Below are 21,786 nucleotides of genomic sequence, written 5' to 3'. Positions count from 1 at the left end.
CTGCCCGGCCCCCGGAAATCTCGCGGGGTTATGCTAACGAGGCCGCCACTGCCCCGCCCCGCCCCGCCCTGCCCCTCCCCGCCGGTGTCTGCCCGCCCCGCGCCCTCCCTGGGCGGGTGAGCGCGGGGCCGCGGTGCGCTGTGGGATAGTGGCGGTATAAAGTGTACGCTCGGCGCGGCCGTAGCTGAGGGGGCCGGCGCGAGCGGGGCATGAAGATGGCGGACGCCAAGCAGAAGCGGAACGAGCAGCTGAAGCGCTGGATCGGCTCCGAGACCGATCTGGAGCCGCCTGTAGTCAAGCGCAAGAAGACCAAGGTGAAGTTTGACGACGGCGCCGTCTTCCTGGCCGCCTGCTCCAGCGGGGACACCGAGGAGGTGCTGCGACTGTTGGAGCGGGGCGCCGACATCAACTACGCCAATGTGGACGGGCTTACCGCGCTCCACCAGGTCGGTGCTGGGCCTATCGAGGGGCCCCTGGCCGGACTGGGGCGGGGGGGGGGGGGCGCGAGGTTGGCCGAGTGCTCCCCCCCTCTTCCCGAGAAGGAGGTGGAGGAGGAAGGGGCCGGAGGCGGCTGCACTCCCTCCGCTGGGGGGTGTCGGGGCGGGGAGGCGGCGGCGGGGTCAGCCAGAGACCGGCCGGAGGGGCCGCGGGCCGAGCCCCCGGGCCGACGGGACTGCAGGGGCGGGAGGCTGCACCCCCTCCCCGCGGGCCGGCTGTTGGCAGGGGCCGATGGGCCTCCCCTCCGACGGGAAGGAGGTGCCGCTGACCCTCTTTCGCTTTTCGCTGTTGGCAACGCCTCCCTCGGAGGGCCGAGGGGAGCGGGCCCTGCTCCGTGGGAGCTGAGGGGGCCGGGGGCAGATGCCCCCCGGCGTGGGAGGGTGGCCGCAGGTGAGATAAGCGGGCTTGCTTCGGGTGGCGCTTCCGCCGCTGTCCCTTGCCTGGGATCCCAGTAGCAGTTCCCTGCTTCCTTCGTCTCCCCGGTTCCGCAGCAGTTGAGCTGATTAAAGCCCGCTGGTGTGTGCGGGCGGGCGTGTTGGGAGACGGATCATCTATTTCACCGGTTTCTAGGGAAACCAGTGTTTTGTTCATTACACAGAAACGCGAATCATTAAGGGGCTGCTTGTTTTCGTTACCGATGGCTCCTGCCGCGGTGTGAAAGCTGAACTTCAAGGGGAGCAGGGGTCTTATTTTTTTTTCCCGTGCGTTGCAGAGTAGTAGAAAATCCTGTCCATATCGCTTTGTTCTGGTGTGGGTATGTGGGACAGGGGTTGGTGCCGAGGGASGTAATTTTCAGTTGGGCCCGGGGGGAATGGACGGGAAACCGGCTGTGAAGTTTCCTCAAAATGGATGCATTGTGCATGTTGAACTTCATAGCAGTCTGATTGGAATCTCAAAACGTTAGCCAAATAAGGAAAGGCTGTGGCAATCCGGAGATAATGCGGGTTTGCCTGAATAGTTTTTTTTCTCTAGAAGGCCAAAAGCTTCCACACAATGTTAGAGTCACTGAATATATGGAAAACAAAAAAATTACCTTTGACAGGCTAGCTTTTCATTCTTAAGTTTAGAAGTTGTTCAGTAGTTTAAAAAAATCTTTATGATTATGTGTTGTGGGTTGATCAAGTAGAAATCTTCCCAAAATGGTTAGGTGAGGTAATTTCTTACATTAAAAAAAAAAAGATGTGATTAATTTGTTTTCTCAATGCCATATAGATTTTTCAAGGATGTGAGGCTCTAGAAATACGTAAATTACCCTGCAGCACTGGATAGAATCCCCTCTTGAACATAAGATACAAAATTCTGTGACTCGTTGCTCTGTTTCCTGTGTCTAAGTTGTCACTTGTGCCTCTGTAAAGGGTCTTGGTTTACTTCCAGTTGTGAACTGAACTGGAAGAATATGTGTTGTGGTTAAGCCTGTCAGTGTGTTACTGCAGCACGGTTACCTGACTGCAGGCTAGCCTGTCACTTCATTGTGTGGTTTTCTGTTTTTATCTTCCTATAATCAGGTTATGATTGCTTCATGCTTCCAGAGAGCTCTGAATTAAAAGTCATACCTTAACAGGTTAGATCCTTGGGTCTGCAAGTTGCTGTACTCCAGTCATTGGTAGGAAAGGATGATGTTTAGTTTAACTCATTTGTTAGAATAAGAAATGGTGTTCTCTCTTTCGAATGTCCACGTGGAGTTTTCAAAACATATATGATACAAAAAAGCTTTAATCCGGATAATTCTGAGCTTATTCTCACCATTTTTTCACCTTGGTAGTCAGCTTGCAGTTTGAAGGGCAAACTCTGAGGGAACAGAGGTAAAGATTTTTTCACTGCTAAAGTTCTTGCTCACTCTCCTCCTCCCGCTGCTCCTTTCGTGATATCAAAGGGCCTTTTCTGATTTTATGATGTTGAAAGCAAATAAAATCAGTTGTGAAGTTATAATCCTCATGAGGCAGCACAGTAAGTGAATGTTGCCTGTTTCTGTAAAGAAAAGGTATATAACAAATCTCTGCCTATGACTGACTCTGAATGGTTTCACTTCATTATTAACACAAAATCTTATTTTCCTCTAATATGCCATACAAAAGGTACGAATCACACATGATGCAATCTAACATGAATTCATTCAATCAAATTTGGCTGTGGCATTAACAGAGCCATATCTGTTCTCAAAGGAAACTTCAAAAACTTGTCATTCGCCCTGACAATTATGACTGACTAATGGTAATTGTGTCCAAGTCCATGTTGTTGTGTTTAAGACGGCCATAGCTTGCTGTTACTTTGTCATTCTTTGTTGGGGTTTTTTTTTGTTTGTGTCATCTGCCAGATCCCATGTTGACATTGCTGCTTCAGAGGAATAAATTTATCTCAGCAAAGATAAAATGATTGTGATTTTTTGGCTTGTGTCCTTTTTGTCTTGATCAGTTTAATTTTTTTTCTGGCTATTGAGAGCAAATACATGTGTCTGAAATAGTGATAGAATAGAATATTTGATATGCTATTTAGCCTTTGATTTTTCTGCTACACATGGCAGTTATAGGAAGAGATTTAAGCTGTGTTTTCTTTTTCACAGCCCAGATAGTTGGAAGTGCTGAGGGGAAAGTATCATTAATCCTGAAATTTTGGTGAAGTTCACATCTGGTCTTCAATGGAGCATCAAGCTTTGTTGCTAAAGCCATTAGCTAAGCTTTTCCACTGTGTGGGGTAGAATGCCATCACCATCAGAAAGTTGCATGTAGAATTATTTCTCTTTATGCGTATGGGAAAGAAAAAATTTACTTGACTTGGTAACGAGAGAAGGGGGGGAGGATATATATAGGTACTTGCTTCAGCTCTTGACACTGTGAATGATTTTCTTTTGTGTTCCATCTGCATGTGCATAAATGAGTGGACTTGAGTGCATCACATCTGAGGACAGGTCAAATAAAGTCTTTGCAGAAGAGGAAAAATTGTCATTAGGGGGTGGTTATTCCTCTAGGTGATTTTGGGTTCAAATGTGCCTCACTTTAAGAACTTGTTCTGCACAAATTCTCAGACTAGGCTTTCAGCACAAAGGACAAAACTGTTCTGTACTGTTTTCCTGTCTATGAGATTTATATGCAATGTAGGCTATTGCAGCAGGATAGTGTGTATTCAGCTGCATAGTCTGCATTATATACATACTGTGTGTTTGGATGTGTAAGACTAGAAAATTTACTTTTAAATGGGAACTTAAATTTACAGGCAGATGTCAGTGGCATTACTGGAGTGGAGGTTGAAGTTTTGAATGTTGCTCTCCTTGACAGCTGTTCTTTAGGATGAGATCTGTCTGAAAGAGCAGCTTTTCTTATCTGCCTTAACAATTGAATGCAAGGGGAACTTGAGAGAATAAAGAAGCCCAAAGGTGAGCTGTGACCTTGCAGATTATTAGTTTCTCCAGAGTGGGGTGGTGGGGTAAAAGAAACATGTTCCAAAATAATCCTAAGAAGAGACTGTAATATTTTCAATAAAACTTGGTCCCTTCATAGGTAGACATATTTGTCCAGAGTGGGATTCTGTTTTCTCATCTTGAAATCTTAACACCTATCATTCCTCAAGAATTTGGACTCTATGCTGCTTTCCTTGGCTTCCATGAAAGAGGACTTAGCTCACTATTCTGACTGGAATTTATTGCCTAAGTGGCTGAGAGTAGTTTGTGTAGAAGTTACGTAGAGCTTTGTACAGGAAAGTGGAGCCCACCCTTTCTGGGCAGCACCATGCAAAAGCTACACGTAGTGGGGAGGGACCACGATGTGGCTAGTTTCCTGGAAGGCTGGATTTCCTGTGCGTACTGCTCCCCTGAGAATATGGGATGTGCAGTGTGGAGTACCTGTACACACCTCAGCTCTGGCTGAGATTAGGCTATGGTAAGGTATGACAACTTATAAAGCCTGCTTTTTGACTGCCCTTTTTCTTTGAGGCTGCTCAGATTTAGGAGATGGTAACCTTGTTTTTGGCCTCATTCTCTGTGTGAGGAAGGTTAGCTCTGCAGCCTAATTCCACCATGTAGCATGAAAAGAATATGCCCTGCTGTCTTGATCTTGCATGTTCCTGGAGAGGGTACTGCATTTGACATAAGATACGGGAAATTATCTTGGTTGTTTATGCATGGTGATCATTGTATACCCATGGGGGTTGTTGTTGGTGAAGGCCCCTACTCCTTCATGAAGGATTCATGTAATCTTTCATGTCTTTGACAACTACAGTTAGCCTTCAAATAATTTTGTTTAATTTATCTCTCTAAATCAAATAGTATTTTTCTGCAACTAAGTATTCGATTGAGTGTGAAGGTGAGACTTTTACCAACATTATAGTTACATATTAGTTTGCGGACAGAGCAGTATGCAAAACAGAAATTTTGATTTGCTGCCACTGTTGTAGGACTCTGCTAGGTTTATCCCTAAATAGTAATTAAGATTCTCCGTGTTTCACTGAATACTTACTTGCTCCTTCTGAGTAAGGATAGTTATTGCTGTCTTAATATTTCCTTTGGGTTCTATGTGATTTATTTCTTAGATAAGAAATAYCTTCCTTTGCAGGAGTTTTGCAATTGTTTATGTGCAAAATTCTGTCAGGTCTTCTGTTGGCATGTTCTTAGTACCTGATATGGTAACAAGTGTGGATACCTTTTGGCATCAGTTGTGTCCTTGTTAGGACACCCTGTCCAACAGTAACAAGGGATGCAAAAGCAACATATAACCTACCAACATTGGATCCCTTTGCCTTAGAACTTGATAGAGGGTATTCTGATTATGGCTTCACTGTTCAAGATTCTTTCTGATGGATGATAACACGGGTTATTTATTTGAGCTGGGGCTACAGCCCCAGCACGTGCAGAATGTCAAGTTGTAAGAGCAAAGAACAGTTTGCTAGAGTCTTAAATCTCTCCGGTGTTCACATCATAGCAGCAGCACCCAACAGCCAAGGGAAGGAGGGTATTGAAATAGCTCAAAGCTATCCTAATAACCTCCTAGCTATGACTTCTACCATGCCTCTTTTGGAGAATGAAAATACTGGTGCATATGGTAAATTTGTTAATTTTTCAAAACTAGCAAGTAGGAGGGCTTTGTTTTGTACAGAAAGGTTTGTACTTAGTTACAAAACTGATGCCTAAGTCTTACTATTTGGAGGGGAACCAACCTTCTAATCGCCAGACCTCCTAATGCTTGCATTGTAGATTTTCTACCACTGAGATTTTTGGAGTAATTTGCTCAGATTGTTTTATTAATATTTTATTGTGGCTTTTTTTTAATGTTTTTATATGTGCAACAAAGCACAGAAGAAATTAGTCCAGAAATAAATGTAATACTGACTTCACTCAGTGATCAGACTACAGAGGCATATTTGTTTAAATTCCCTTTTGTAATTGGTTTTTGTGTGGGCCACAGATCTTTCTCTCTGTAGTTACAGTAGCTAGGTTCAGATGGTACAGTAAGTACTTATTAACTTCGTACTGATCTTGTCATCTAAGTTGGTTTTTTTTATTCTTTGAAATGGAAGCAAGAAGAGCTTGGAAAGAAAGGTGTGATTTTTCATATTACACTGTGAGTATAATAGTGGAAATTTAAATACTGTATTCAAAAAATTGTGTTCTCCTTGGTGTTTTATAATAGAAATGAGTAACAATCTCTTCACCTTTTTAGGTTTCTTATTTCTGAGTCTTCTGTCAAGTCTGAACCTGGGGTTTCTGTGTATTTTCATTGCTATGGATATTTATTGTGCGCAAACAGAATAAACCAAGTGAATTCTGGCATATAGAAATCATTAAAGTATTTAAAGCCAATTTCCAGGTTTCTTAAACTTGATAGTCATGGAGAAAGAGTTCTACATTCCAGTGAAAGGATGAAATCAGCTGGTAGGCCTTTAGTATTTACTGAAGCTAATGTTTAGGGACAATTTCCGCCAGTCTCTAGATAGGAATTTCCCTGTAGCATTAATGCTGTTGTTATAGTACAGCTTTCTCTATGGTTTTCTGTGTGTCTGGTGTATTTTTGGTATTGTTAGAACACTTTTTCATAAGTCATTAAACAGCACCTTCTAAGAGTAGATGACATATGTTTTTGTATGTATAAGTAAAATTTATATGAACTCGCTTTATTTAAGGACTTTTTTATCTTCACATTGTAGTAGCAAGAATGCTGTTCTACCAAATTACTCTACTTCAATTGTTAGCTAAACCTGAGGCTAGGAGACAGAAGCAGTCTGTGTAAATCACTAGTAGAAATACCACTCTGGAGGGATCTGTACTCCAGGCTTGAGAATATATACTATGTTTTAATTGGAACAGATGGTTTGACAGGCTCTTGTCCAGTTCTTTACTTGTTTATCCCTTTGTTCATGCTCTTGCTTGCTCCCTTTCTCGAAGTTAGTTCTTAGGCTACTAAGACACTTAGTGCAATCCTCTCAAAAACAGAGGGGCCAGCAAATTGGTAGTCTCTCTTGCTGTAACTGTGTTTCCTGGGGCTGCGTTCGCACCATGTGAAATTGAGGAACATGCACGTGTTCTAGCAAATACTGAAATTTTATCCAAGGATATATTCAGATGGGTTACACTTAGACAAACTAATATGCTCTGAAAGGAATGTGGTGGTAGTTTCGAACAATTGTAGCATGAAGACACCTTTCTGGGATCCCTGCAACCAAGAAATTGTAAATTAAGTCTTATTATTGCTGCATTGTAGTATAAATATAGATCATTTATTTATGAGTAAGACATTAAGCATATAAAGACATCTGCCTAACAAATGTTTTGTCAGTATGCAACAGTATATTTTTCTTCATTGATCTTACAGCATGAAATGCAAACTGGAATTCAGCTGTAAGGCAGTGGAGCCGTCCATAAGCTGGGCAGCCTCTGATGCTGCTGGATGGATGGAGATATTCCAAGCTTCTTTACTTTCCTATATGCATTCCTGAAATGACAGTCAGTGGAAAGCATGGCATAAAAGTAGCAGCATTCCTCAGCTGTTTCCTTTCTAGTAATTTCAAGACTGTAAGAACAAGAAGGCAAAAGATGAACACAGTGCTTTGGGGGGGGGGCAACATTGCTGAATTTTAATTTTTCTCTTTTTTTAGTACATTGTTTTGACAAGACTTGGTACCCACTCATTGACAAAACCAAAATTAGAGTAATATGATGAATTCCCAATTATGCCTGAGCCATGTTGGCGCTTACCCAATAACAATATATTTGTTAGGCTAATGGCTTCTAAAGATCTGTTAAACAGAGTGAAGAGTGGAGTTGACTTTAAGAAGATGAAATTCTATACAATCTTGATCAGTAAATGTAGCCTCATTTTAGGCCTACACACAGAAGTAGGTTTGTCTTCAAGATGGCAAACAAATAGTTCCTATACTACTGTAATTTCTGAATACTTGTATTTGGTCTATAACTAGCACATAATCTTCTATTTTGATAGTAAATAATCTGTAACCTGTGGTGATTAGACGTGATTCTAGCTGTAAACATTCGAAAGGGCCAAGTCTCACTATGGAGTTTTTTATTTTTTATTTTTAGATCATTCTGAAATACACTTTGATTTCTTTTTCCATGTTATGATTGTAGTTCACAGTCTTGAGTTAGAACTGTGACAGCTTGCTTTGATGTGAACAGTTAGCCAGCCAGTGGTGATTATTATACAAGTTACAAGTTTTAGTTCTGGGGTGATTATTTAGTTTTGCAGTTTCTGTTTTACCACCTTGATGGTGAAGCTAGAAGGGTAACTGGAATAGTGTGTGTGTGTGTGTGTATGTATATATATATATATATATATATATATATATATATATATATATATGTATGTAGTTTTATATTTTTTATTTATGTTTTTTGTATATATTTTTATTTATGTTTTTATATATACATTTCTTGAATATTTGAGGTTTTTTGTACATCAGGGAATTACTTGGACATGTTGGCTTTGTGTTGTGGATCTGTGATATATATATATATACACATATATATAGTTTTTCTTTTCAGTTTCCTATGGTTTTCTTTTCTTCATTCTTTCACAGAAAGACTGAGATAAATATTTAACATGAAACCTGTTTGTTAGTAGTTCTAACAAATCTACTAACTTATAGGATGGACTTACTACCTATTTTTCTTACAATTTCACACTTGAAGCAAGCATTTGTCCAGGGCARAATAACAATATCTACGTGGGGTAGCCAAGGTGAGCATAGCTGACACACCGTATGTGTCTGGTCAGTGCTGCCTTATATAACACTTAACTTAGATGAAGCTTTTACTGAGGAGCTGCAGAGGAGATTCCTCTGTTAAATCTGATCCTTGTGGGCCCCTTTTGAAACTGGAATATCATCTGAGACTTACAACTTTGAAACTTTCAGCTTGCAAGTATCCTAACATTTGCTTTAGTATTTTTGAGTGAAAACCTGTGCCTCAGTTACTGAAGTGGAAAACTTGTTATTTTAAGGCTACTAAGTATGTTGTCCCAAATTGTAACAAAAGTGTTGTTGCCTGCAGTGTGTTTGCAAATAGATGCAATTATGCTTTATTAAGTAGACTTAATTAAGTGAATAATCTTAATGGTATAAATTAGTTTTCCAAAAGTGTGCCTCCCCATCCCAGATATGAAACAATCTGAAACTACTTGTATACTTCCCCAATCAGTGAGAATTTTGACTACTGTTCCTGTATTCCAGAAAACATAAGTAACCCTGCTTATTGTTGTTGCAGCATTATTTTTTTTTATTTAGGTTTGAAAAGTCAATGATCTTAAACTGGTTTTGTTAATCTGTTCTTTGGAAAAACATGATGCTTTAGGTGCTGAACCCACTGAAAATTTGGGCAAAATGAATTACCTCAGGTTTTTGCCAAAATGAGGAGTGAAAATTGGGGTGCAAACATTGTGTCTGCAGGCCAAATTTGGACTCTTGATATGTAATAATCTCAGTTCTATCAAATCAGATAAAATTATGTCTTTAGAAAGCTTGCCAAACTTTACAATTTGCTACCACTTTCATTTTGTTCAGCTACTGTAGTGAGTTGAATTGGTTTAGCTCCTATTTTTTTATGAGGAGCCTGCACTTCATCTCCTCAGTAGAAAATGAAAGTATAATGCTTACCTTTGAAAGAAGAATTTTTGTGTAACGTCAGTTTCTTGGTTTCTGAGTATAGCAGAGCAGAGGGGGTGAGTTGTGCTAGCACTGGGACTCTCAGTGGGTTTTTGTTTATGAATCTCTCTAGACATGGCTTTCTGGTCACACATACTTTCTTGCAGACAACTTAGCCAAATACTTCTGTCTCCTACAGCTATGATATATGGGTGTAATAGTGATAGTGAATGCTCCTATTTGTGTGTAACAGTGCTTATCGGGTATTTGTACACTTAGGTACAGGAACAGCTTTCCTCTGTCTTTGCAGATGAGTAACTTAACAGGTCTAGTGGCTCTTGTACTTAACACTTCTAGTAGACTTATAAAATATTGAAGGTGAGCTTTGCCCTCATCTATCAAACAAAACTCCAAAGAAAGCTCATGAAGTTATTGCAGAAACAAGTTTTACCTGTAGCTCTAGGTAAATATAGCATTGGTAATATAAAAACTACAATTTTAAAGGAAAATAGGGAAAAACTTGGGTGAATCACAGAAGATACCTTATATATTTTGTGAAGTGTTTTATCAGTTACCCATGTGAGATCTTGGGGGTGGGAGAGCTGTTTCTCCATTAGTAATTGAAGAGGTTGCTGTGCTTTGTAACAGTAAAAAATGTGTTGATTGCAATTATAGCAAATAGCATTTGCAAGCTCAAGTAGCTGTTAAAACGTGACTGCTGCAGATAAGTACTAKTAGAATTTTTTGCTGCAAGAAGCCTAACCCTGTGAGAATCGTTTACCTGTGAACCAAGTACTATAGTTTTCTGCGGCCTAATAGTTAGCATGTTCTGTGGCACAAGGAACTTGGAAGCATGAGTTTTTCTGGATGTATACGGAGCAGTATCTGAGGGAAGATCAACAGCTTCAGTTTGACTTACAAAAATTTTACGAAAGCGGGAAAACCTACAAAAATAAAATTTGTGATTAATAGGATGGTGGATTTCAAAAACTGTTGATGCAACTAATCGTTTGGCATCCTTTTTTACAGTAAGACACCTGCCATGTCAGGTGTATATGCTGGATTGAAACATAAAACCAAGAAAGCTCTGGCATAGAAAAGCTTGCATGATGGTAGTCCTATTAAAAATACCCTTCCTTTTAAATTGTTTTTAAGTTTTTTTGTTGGTTTTCTTGTGTGTGGTTTTTTCCCAAAACACAGCATATAAATAAAGTATCAGTAAAAGCTGAAGGCATGCACACTATGGGGATTCAAATAAAAGACCAAACAGCACTTAAAAGTAACTTTCTATTAAGAAACCTTGGCATCAAGGACATAGATTCTTCAGTGACATCATTTATCATTGATGATAGAGAGGTATGACTGAAGAGCTGATGTGTAATTTCCCCCTTTTGGGAGATCCTCCAAGGGCTTTGTATCTCAAAAGCAGCTTATGTGCACACATTGTATCAAGTACTTTGTCTTTTCAAGACAAACTCTCATTATAGTATTTGAAAGGCTTTGTTCTTTAATTTCTACGATTTTGAGTGCTTTTCATTTCTTCTCTGTAATTATCTAATTTTATTTTATATTGCCAAATTAAATGACTTAAATATGGGAGAATTTTCTTGGTTTTTTTTATGTTCATTTTGCTTTGTCATGTTTCACTGCTGATAATGTATTTGATAACATGCTTTGCATTCTATTAATACTTGGAGGATGCTTATGCAGAATTTAACAGCCTAAGTCAACTGGTTTGGACTGCTTTATTGCATTTTGAACTGCAAATATTACTTGGGTTTTAAASTTTAAGTCAAAACCTGCCTGTTTTTAAACAAAAATGGTTTAAAATCTGCCTTCAGCTGTTTTGCGGTTGAGCTCATGATAGGCTGTAGAGCTGAGGGGTGTCACTTAACTAGGGGTGACATCACTAACTGTTTCAACAATGCACTTCTGTACTAATCTTTTGGTAGATGTCTGTGATTCATGAGACCCGCATTACACCATACAGTTGCATAAATTTCTCTTTTAAAAAATTCTACGACGTAGATGAAGCTGGGCATAGGGAAAGACATGGTAGAAAATAATCTTCTGATCCTAAGACAGAACAGTGACAGAGGTAGGAATTTTTTTAATCCAGGTAAATTGCCCCCCTTTCTCTTTTTCTATCCTCTTGTCTCCTTGCTCGACTTGTGCTACAGGAACTGAATTTTTGGCAATCAAATCCATCTGCCTTGTAGCTTTTAATAAATAAGCAGCACTGGTTGGTTACTGGTGCTTTTAAAATTATGAAAGCAATCTCTGAATTTAAGTTTTCATATGTATAGAGCTTAACAAGGTGCTGGTGTTTATAGAAACCCAGCATATCAACCCATCAAAATACTTTGATTTCCTTCTCCAAGAAAGGTCAGATGCAGGTTTGTTTCCGTTATTAGTACTATCAGCAACCATTGAGACACGTTTACATTCCTGCTTCTCTTCTTCCTTGTTAGGATACCTAAGATGACTCTCCATCCCCCCAAACCCATGAGTGCATGACTGATTTCTTTCTCTGGAATGTTTTAACTTTGCTTCATGCAAGGAACAGCAGAATACAAAGAGTTGGTCCTGTGAAGCCAAATATGTAAACCAAAGATTTCCATATACTTTGACTTTTGTCACCTCAGAGTGTAGATTGTGAAATGCCTCTGGCACTTCTGGTGACTCTTGGTTCACTGAGAATATTATGACTCTGTTAAATAATTGGGATTAAGAAGGTAAATATCTTACCATAGAATCATAGAATGTTAAGGGTTGGAAGGGACCTTAAAAATCATCTAATCCCAGCCAAACCCCTGCCATGGGCAGTAACACCTCCTGCTAAGTTGGTCTAGCCCCATCCAAATTGGCTTTGAACACTGTCAGGGCTGGGGCATCCACAACCTTGCTGAGTGACCTGTTCCAGTGTCTCACCACCCTCACAGTAAAAAATTTCTTCTAACAGCTCATCTAAATGTCTCCTCTTTGTATTTCTACTCATTACTCCTGGCCCTATCACTACAATTCTGACAAAAAGTCCTTGTCCTGCTTCCCAAAAGCCCCCCTTCAGGTACTAGAAGGTTGCTATAAGGTGTCCGTGTGGCCTTCTCTTTTCTGGGCTRAGCAGTTCTGATTCTCTCAGCCTGAATGTGTGGGGGAGGTGCTCCAGTGCTTTTATCAACTTTGTGGCCTTCCTCTGATGCTCCCAGGGTAAGGGCATGAAACTGTTGGAGCAAGCTCCAGAACTGTACACAGCCCTCCAGGTGTAGTCTTGCAAGAGCAGAGTGGATGGGGAGGATCTCTACCTTTCACCTGCTGGCCACACACCTTTTGATGCAGCCCAATGTGTGGCTGGTTTTCTGGGCTGTGAGCATGCTGACAACTCATATTGAGTTTTTCATCAAATGTTACCACAAACTGGATGCAGGACCATTCACCACTGCTCTTTGAGCTCAGCCATCCATCCAGTTCTCAACTCAGTGAAGGGTGCACTTGTCCAAGCCATGGGGTGCCAGCTATTCCAGGAGTATGCGGTGGGAGATGGTGTCAGAGGCTGATGAATAGCAGAGTGGTGGGGTGTTTTGGAATAACTAGGGAAAGGTAATATGTCTGCTTCATTTTCTGCGAGGGAGGTGGAGGCAATGAGAGTTGCCTTTAATTTGAAAATTACACCTGGTACAGTGTCTGAACTGAAAAATGGAGCAGGGCTGTAATATACTGGCTAAAGGGACTGGTCCGTAAATGTGAGAGAATCCTCTCTTTACCCAGCAAGGGTGGATTTTTGTAATTGAATCCGTGGTCTGACTACTTTGCAGTCTTGGATTTGAACGTATACTCTGAGGTTTGTTCAACCTGAGGCTTTTGACTTGTCGTCAGGTGTATCCCTCTGCTTCTGTCACAGATATTGTCCAGAAAAGCAAGAATCAAAGAGAAGTGCTATATCTCATTGAATGAGTGCAGAAGGTCAGATGGTGAAGGCTGTAGGACTTGCAATGTTGAATAAAGCTTACTGAAAACCTCTTGTTGAAGATGCAAGTAGCTGGGGTCAAGAAAAGTTACCTTTTTCGAAAAGAAATACGTATCTTTTATAGGCAAGTACTAGAAGGTTATAGGTTAGTGCAAATTCACCTCAGTTTTGATTGTTTATTTAGCTATAGAAGTATTTGGAGATGTCTGAAGTTTCTGATCTATTTCACTTGAAGAACTTTTCATTTCTACCCCAAAAAGGGGTAGTGTGTTTTTAAAACAGGGTGCTGTGATCATTATGGTGTAAATGTATATACTTTTCTTCCCTCCCAGTTAAAATGTAAGTTATATTTTATGGTTAATAATGCTTAATAGTGAGTGGCTTTTCTTTGCAGCTATTAAGATATGTTTTCATATCATTTATATAGTTTATTGACTATTAGTATAGGTCATATAGTTTATACAGTTTATTGACTTGTGAAACCCCCTGTGTTCAGGATTGAATCAGCAGGTGTGTTCTGGAACCTTCAGATGTATAATAGTGATGTAATTAACCTGTAATATCACCATGTCCTCATGCTGTTTTTACTAGAGTTTACAGTTACTACAGTTAGTGTATGGATAGAACAGGTGCTTAGCTGACTGACTGTTCTTCAGCCATGAAACAAAGAGCAAACAAAAATTTTGCCTTTAATTGTGCCTCTGAATCTTTGATGAAATAAACTTCTGCAGCACTTTTTTTGAGCTTGGGAATTGAAACCAATGTCAATAATATATTTTCTTTCTAGAAGACTGTTCAAATTGACAAGCTTTAACTTTCAAGTCTCTAATTTAGTGTTGGCTTTGACCTATGATTTCAATATACATGTCCCATACTGTCTTGGGTTGATTTTGTGCCATTCCTGTATGCCTATATTCTGTCAACTTGTATGCCCAAAAGGTGTCTGTGCCTTTAAATCTGACCCAGAAGAAGGGGCAGAGGTGGCGCAGGCAGTTTAAAAGCTGGGGCTGCTGCGCAGCGTTTGCTTTTGGACCTCAGCGCTGCGGGAGGTCTGCTCACTTCATGCAGCGGAATTATGTTGTTGCCGTTTAGCTAGCTCGGGTTTGTTAGTTTGGGCAAACAGCTCTCCTTGGACTGCTATTCCTTTCTGCGACTCCTGTGATTTTCTGGAGCAATTCACCAGCAGGCAGGGACAAGCAGCGCAGCTCCGTCTTGTCCCAGACTCTGGAAGAAGCCAAGCCGGCAGCAGAAAAACACACCGAGCCCTCTGTTTCATCCACAGTGAGGAGAGGGCTATCCAGGTTTTGCCACTGTTGCCCAAGTGCCACGTGGACTTTTTTTTTTCTTTTGTTTCTTTTTTTCTCAGGGACAGGGGCTGCCATCTTTCTCCGCACCACATGGCCTAGCGGCTGTGGGGGAGGGAGCGGCGTGTGTGCCTGGACTTTTAAATATCTAACAGTTAGTTTTTATCTGTGTCCTGTGGGCACTGTGTTTTGTTAATAAATTACTTTTTTTTTTCTCTTCACTTTTGCCCAAACATCTATTTCATATTGGTGGGAAAAAATTACCAAATTTTTCACTTCAGAGAAAACATTTACTCTGTAACATTTTTTTTTTTCTGAAAACATTGTCTCAAACCAGGACAGGTACAATTGAAGAACTCTGAGTTTTCTATRTTGTCATAATTCTTTCCTATATTTTGCCAGTAGTCATAACAACTTCTACTTCCACTAAGTGTCATAAATCACTAATTCTTTTTTTCCCTGGATTCTTGCAAAGGACTGTGGGAAAGCAGAAGAATGGACGTTCTGCATTTGCTAATTGGTAAACATATGAGTTGTACATGCCACTGAATTTGGACATAGTCATTTGAGCTATAACTGGTAGAAGTAGTTATTAAATTCTCCTGCAATAGCTGACTCTCAGTAGTAAACTTCAGTGCAACTTTTGCTTCAGTTGATGAAGTCCTAGTACAATTGCTGGGATGAACTTAGATTTCATTTTGTGCATGTACTGGCACAAGCAGCTCCTTCAGCTTGTAACCGACTATGATGTGTAATCGAGTATAGCCAGATTGCTCTGACCTCCTGTGAGCTGGTCTTCTAAAATGGAAATTATTCACTTTGCAGATCGAAATTGGAGCCAAGCAGCTGTGAATTCCAGGAGAAAAATACTGAAGCAAATTCATAACTTCGTTCTTCTGTTCAAAAACCAAATTACAGTTGAGTCTTGCATTTGTCACTTGCTTTCAGTCTGGGATATTTTTCCAGAAAGTCAGCAAGTATTTATATAAAGGCATTGCTTACTATCCAAAGTTTTGTTTCTTTTTTCAAATAAGTCTTTTCTTTGTAATTTGTACTCTCCCAAGCTTCCTTCACTAAAACAATAAACTCTTGTTATTCCCCAACCTTTACTTCTGTGACTGCTGTTTCAGTGAGTGTTTATTTGCACTGAATTAGGTTTTACTGATTGGATAGCAGGAAACCAGGATAGGTTGACAAATATATATATTTGGCAGTAGGCAGTGATGCTGATCACCTGCAGTTGCAGAGGGCGGTGTGGAGTTGCTGACCTAAAAGGCCTACTAAAAGTAGAAGTGACAAAGTATATGCTTAAAAGGACACTTCCATGAATCTTTGGCTAGACAGATATACTGCCCGGATGGAAGATTTACTGTTTCATCCTTAGTTTAGCTTTGGAAATTAAAGACAAAAACTGGGTGAAATTGTATAGTGCTGTTGGTAGTGTTCCGTACTATTCCCAGGGGACTGACTGCTCATCTAAATGTATAAAAACATCATTTAACTGTTGTAGAAATCCTTAGTCTTGTGTGAAAGCTTGCTGCCTATTGTAGGTTTTCATGGAGGTTTGAGACAGCACTATTTCAAGTTTAGTTTTTGATAAAAATATGATACGTAAGTAGAAGCAGAACTGGAAATCTATGCCGGCAAACCACAAACAGTTCTGCTAACGTGTTTCCAAGAGTTCTGCATAAACTGGAAGAAAAATTATGCAGCCTCCTTAATCTGCGTTCCTGGTACCCATACTGAAAACTTGCATTTAAAGAAAGAAGGCTTTTTTGGTTGTGCCCTAAGGCTGGAAAAAAACCCAGACTAATGCAGTGAAAGATGCAAAATGGTAAGGATCTTTCCCAACACCCAGATCACACTAAGAATTCCTTTTGGTGGAAAGTGCTGTTTGGATGACCACTAAGAAAGTGGAAGACAAAATAGGGCTGTGGTTTGCTGAAAATGATGTAAAAGAGAAAAAAAAAACACTGAACACAACCAAAAGACTTCTGTTGATCCTTGAAGACAAAAAACTTCCGTTGCACCAGTTTTACAACCTTTCTGATTTAGCTTTCAAGGGGTAGATGCTGTGAGCATGGTACTTCTTTCTGTTATTATGTGGGCTGTATTTAAAATATATGAAGTACCTTTAGATAGTGGCTGTTGAGTCCCTGGTGGAAAGCTCTACTACTTCTGCCACTGAAGTACCTGGAAGATACTTGCTTAGCCTTTGTCTGTGTACTTTTAGGTGAAATAAAAATGAGGGAGTTTTCTCCTACTAAAAAGACTTAATTTTTAGTCTGAGTTATGGGGCTTTTGATTTATAGGGTCTAATGAATTCTGACTTCATCAAATCCTCAGCCATGGAAAGCAAATACATAACTAGAGATAGGATGCTTACTACTGTTGTGTACCAAACAATATTCTGTTTCTTGAAGAAATAATTTTTTTTTTTTTGCTTTGCATATTGTTTTCCTAGGTATGTTTAGTCAGCAGTTTTAGAATGCCATTTGATATTATATTGACCTTGATGGCTTGTGGTGTTCCCTATTTTAGTGAGTCCAAGCAAGGAGTTTCTCTCCAGTTTAAATGCAAGCATACAGGCTTCAGTCTGCTGAACAGGTATGTCGTTGCTCAATCTATTTCTGGATCTAAGAGCTTACTTTTTATGGCAGGTAGGTAGGCATGTGTTGTAATCTTTCCACCTACTGCAAAGTTAGTCTGGACAGAAATTGTGTGGTCTTAATTCCTGAAAAGCATGACGTAGGAAGCAGAGAAACATGTGGAGAGAAGGAATTGCAGCAGCATACCCAAACAGAAAAGGTTTGTTACAAAAAGAGAGTAGCACATTTTGTTATAGCAAAGCATTCTTTGTTCCACAAAGCAGAAATAGAAAATGCAGTTGTTAACTTTAGTGCTGTGTAAATAAGAAAATATTTATTTAATGCATGGGTTATCTTACATTACTTTACTAGAGTTTGCAGCAATCTTGCCTTGCATTATCTGTTGACTTTTTTTTTTAAATGACATGTGAACAGGGGACTGAGAGAAGAGGTGTGAGGGGGCACTAGCTTAATGAGAAATGAGTTTGAACAGATGGTGGTTTTTTGGTGTGGGTTTTTTTTTTTAATGAAAGTATGGTTTAGATTGTCTGCTTTAAATAATGATTCTTTGAATTGGATACAGAGACTTTGATGCCCAGTATAGTTCTTCAGGAGTATTGATTGGGATTCCTGCTGGTGTGCTAACTAATGCCTTTCTGTCTGCCTTTCTTGTTTTAAGTTTTTTTTTTTTCCTTTTTGGAGACACTGCTGGTTTTTGCTACACTCTGGTAGCTTTTTGGCTACTTAAGCATAAATCTCTTCCAGAAAACTGGAATTCCTCCATTGATGTGGACATAGATATTTCTGGAGATCCTGGTCTGTGTTTAGAGCTCTTAGGTGTTACAGTAATGTGGGGACTTAGGTGGTAATGGCTGTATTCAGTGGCTTTTTGGTCGTGATTTGCCTGACATACAGACACAACAGAAATTCCTAATGAAACAGTGGCTTCACTTGTGCTAGGCTTTTTATAGAAGTCTGGAGACATCGTTCCTGCTCTAGAGTGCATCGTAGTGGAAGATGTGTGTGAAATCTGCAGAGGAAGAAAACATGCATGAAATCTGCTTGCATTTTAATGGTTGATTGTTTTTGAAGAAAAAATTCTTATACTGTTTTGTTAAACATATGTTGTACTTCATTTGTATCTGTAACTAGTGAATTGAGGGCACTGTATTAGTTCGGGGCAGGATGGGAATTGTCCATGATTCCTGGGCAGTTTTATGTTTGCTGTGTGGTGTTTTGTTTGTTTTTTAACTTACCTGATTAATTTAGAGTAGTTGGGTAGACATAATTATTCTACCTTTATAAATTTATTCTTTAGACATAAAGTTACTTCCGTAAGGTAACTTTACTCCAACTTGTACACACTGCCTTTTTTTTTTTGAAAACAGGAATGCTGTCACATGAAATTATCTGATCCTGCAAAATGTTTTTTTTGTGATAGTGTCTTAACACATTTAATGTAATAGTTATTAAAGACAAAAAAGCTGTCTTGCTGTTCGAAGACTTTATTTCTAATGTGACAGGATCTTGCAACAGTTTATGATTTTTATTATCCTAAAGTAATAAATTAAAACTACACAGTTGGTTATCTTCTAGCATATGAGATAGTATAATTTAAGATCCCTGGTTGTAAAAGAATCTAAAACTTAGATTTCTAAAATCCATCCAAGAGGTAATAAAACTGTTGCTATGTGTTACTTGAGGACAAAGAAGTAATGGGTTAAATTTTATACTTTGGTACTAAAGTATTCTAAAGATTTTTAAGTAAATGGGCTGTAACTCCTGCTTCAAGCTCATTTTGATTGTTAATTTCAGTAAATTTTGTCTTGCTTTAACTATAATTCTGCAGTTGTGTTGTTACGAACATGCTTAGGCTTAAAGCATCCAATAAAAACAAAATAGCTTGCAGTAATGGAAAAAATGACTCTGTACAAGTTAAGAACAGAAATTAGCCAAAAGGCAAACAGTAATTCTTAAAACAGAAGATAAATTTAAGCAGTTCATAAACTAGGTTGAAGATCATTCTGTTCTTTTCGTTTTTCAGTTACAGGACTTCTTCAGTCATAGTTTTCTTGTGTCATTTTTACTAAAATTTCTCAGTTTTGCCAAATAGATATCATATTTTGTTATGCTAGGATTGGTCTACTGCTACCACCTTAGTTCAAGAACCATAAGACAGCACAGTACAGTCATCTGAGATTAAAGTACAGTTTAACTGAGGAAATGCATACTGCGTGCTTATAAATGACAGCTGAAGGATAATGGTGGTGCCAGTTTGCTTCTCTTCTGCCAACTGTGTACTGTGCACTTCTTTGGAGTAATGATGAGGTTGCAGATGACACAACAGCTATCAACTGTTCAGCTCCTCTGGTACAACTCTGCATGCCAGAGTTCTGAGAGTTTCTCATATGAAAGATATATGCCATTTCCTTATGAGCAAGACAAATCACGTATTGCAGTTCCACATTTAACCTTCATTTTGACCTCATGTTTTCAGTTCAAGACCTTAAGTACAGGGTAGTTGTAAATATTAAGCATTAAGAAATTAAAGCTGTAATTAGGGAGTCATTACTTCATAGTTGTGAGTGAGACTGGCTCATAGATGTCTCATCTAAAGAGTGATACTAATCGAATCAACAATAAGGTGCTTATTTTCTTGGATTTCCTTGGATTGTTTAATTCAAGGTGTTTTATCTATACCTTTGCCCAAGCTTAAATTAATGAATAGAATCTACTTCCTACACTACATAGTCATATTCTGCAGGGTTATAGTCTTGCAAGACCTGTACTCAGACATGCAGCAGGTACCTACCAAAACAATACCTGGAACTTGTGTTGGTACTACTGCAACTTGCAATTGGGTACACATTTCTTTTATAGATACCTCTTTTGTTACCTCATTGCTTCCTAAATATGCTTAATAAATAATGTGGCAGGAACTAGGTCCTGATTTTATGACGTCTGGATGAGCTCCACATTATGGAAACTGGCTTTGTCATCGGCTTTCTCAGGAAGTGAAAATCGAACACAGAATCACTTTTTCAAGGTGATAGTTCTCAGTTTTACATTTCCTTTACCTTCCTACATCCAATCYTTGATGACTCCTGCATGAATGCTGTCTTCATTATGCAGGTGGCTTAAGGCACAAGCATGCATAGACTTCTTCCCTAGATAGCATTAGCTTCCCAAATAAGAATATGGAAGTTCTGGAGTAAGGGCTTTGGTCTACTTTTATAGGCATCGGCCACATTTGAGTCCATCAACAGTTTTCTAATCTCTGTTGTTAAGAGTCCAGAGTCACTTTAACACAGCAATTTAAAACATGAAAAAAAATGAGCACAGTGTGCCCTTTTCTTGCTGTCCTATTTGTGATACCATCAATTCAAGTTACACTTGATAACTTCTTCACCAGCTATTGTTGATCACTTTGAAGAACTTCATTCATCAGTGCCTGACACCTTCATCTGAAAACCTCAGTTTTCAATGCTTGTGTAAGAAACAATGATTAATTTATTTACAAGTTTTTATAGGGCACTGCTGTAGATAGAAGGGAGCCCAGACTCCAGAACTGAGTCTTGGTTCTACTCCTGGAAACACTTAAACTCCTCTACCACATCTTCAGCAGAATTATCCATAAGGTTTGCTGTTAAACTCTACAGCCCATGGTATACTTGGAGCATCCTTTTTCAGGATATAATCTAAAGTTATATCTTCTGGATTCTCCAGTACTATAACTTCAACACATCTTTCTAGGTTTTCCCTATCTATAACAATAAACAGCATATATCCAGGCACCCAATTTGCATCTCTTTTGGTTAAATGAGTTGCTTTGCAAAAGGAACTATCTACGGTAATAACTAAACCTGTTTTACTGCAGTACTTATCAAAGTACTTTTTCTGGTCTGTTGTATAATTATATCCTTTGCTTCTGGAGTAGTGCAGTTAAATGCAAACCATAGAACAGCAAGATGGTGTAAGTGTATTTTGTGTCACCATTGTGTTTGCTTGCTGTCTTCTTGTGGGACAGGTCTGTTTGCCACAGCTCAGTTTTCTTCAGCTTGGTTAATGACTTTACCCATTCATAAATGTGCTGGTGTCCTGCTGCTTTTCATTAAGAGTATAGGAATTGATTCTAATAACCATCTTAAACCTTTTTGTTCTGAATCTTAACATGTGCATTGATTGTAACGCAAATACATACTTTTTATGACTATATCAATAAAATCGTGTTGTATAAAGATACAGAGAACAGCTTCAAAGTTACTGAAAGTTTCTGGACCAGAAAGTGACTTGATTTGGATTCAACTAGTCTGAATCTGAACTTTTCATTCTTCACTTTGAGCTCAGAAAG

The 21,786-nt window shown here is 39.3% G+C and overlaps 1 protein-coding gene across 1 annotated transcript in view; it reads left to right on the top strand.

Annotated features, from left to right (window-relative positions):
- Positions 1-88: 88 nt before the first annotated feature.
- LOC130579937 (protein phosphatase 1 regulatory subunit 12A-like) overlaps positions 89-21,786 on the top strand; it is a gene marked incomplete at its 3' end in the record, with an annotated part of 43,720 nt that continues 22,022 nt past the window's right edge. Inside the window, exon 1 of the mRNA XM_057377143.1 lies at positions 89-446. Coding sequence (XP_057233126.1) covers positions 210-446 — 237 coding nt within the window. The remainder of the gene's footprint in view (positions 447-21,786) is intronic.

This window comes from Malurus melanocephalus, unplaced genomic scaffold, assembly GCF_030028575.1.
Source record: "Malurus melanocephalus ecotype Western Australia unplaced genomic scaffold, MMel_1.1 scaffold_301, whole genome shotgun sequence".
NCBI lineage: Eukaryota > Metazoa > Chordata > Aves > Passeriformes > Maluridae > Malurus > Malurus melanocephalus.
The sequence above is the reverse complement of the archived record's forward strand: the minus strand, read 5'-3'. Positions and strand labels throughout refer to the sequence as shown.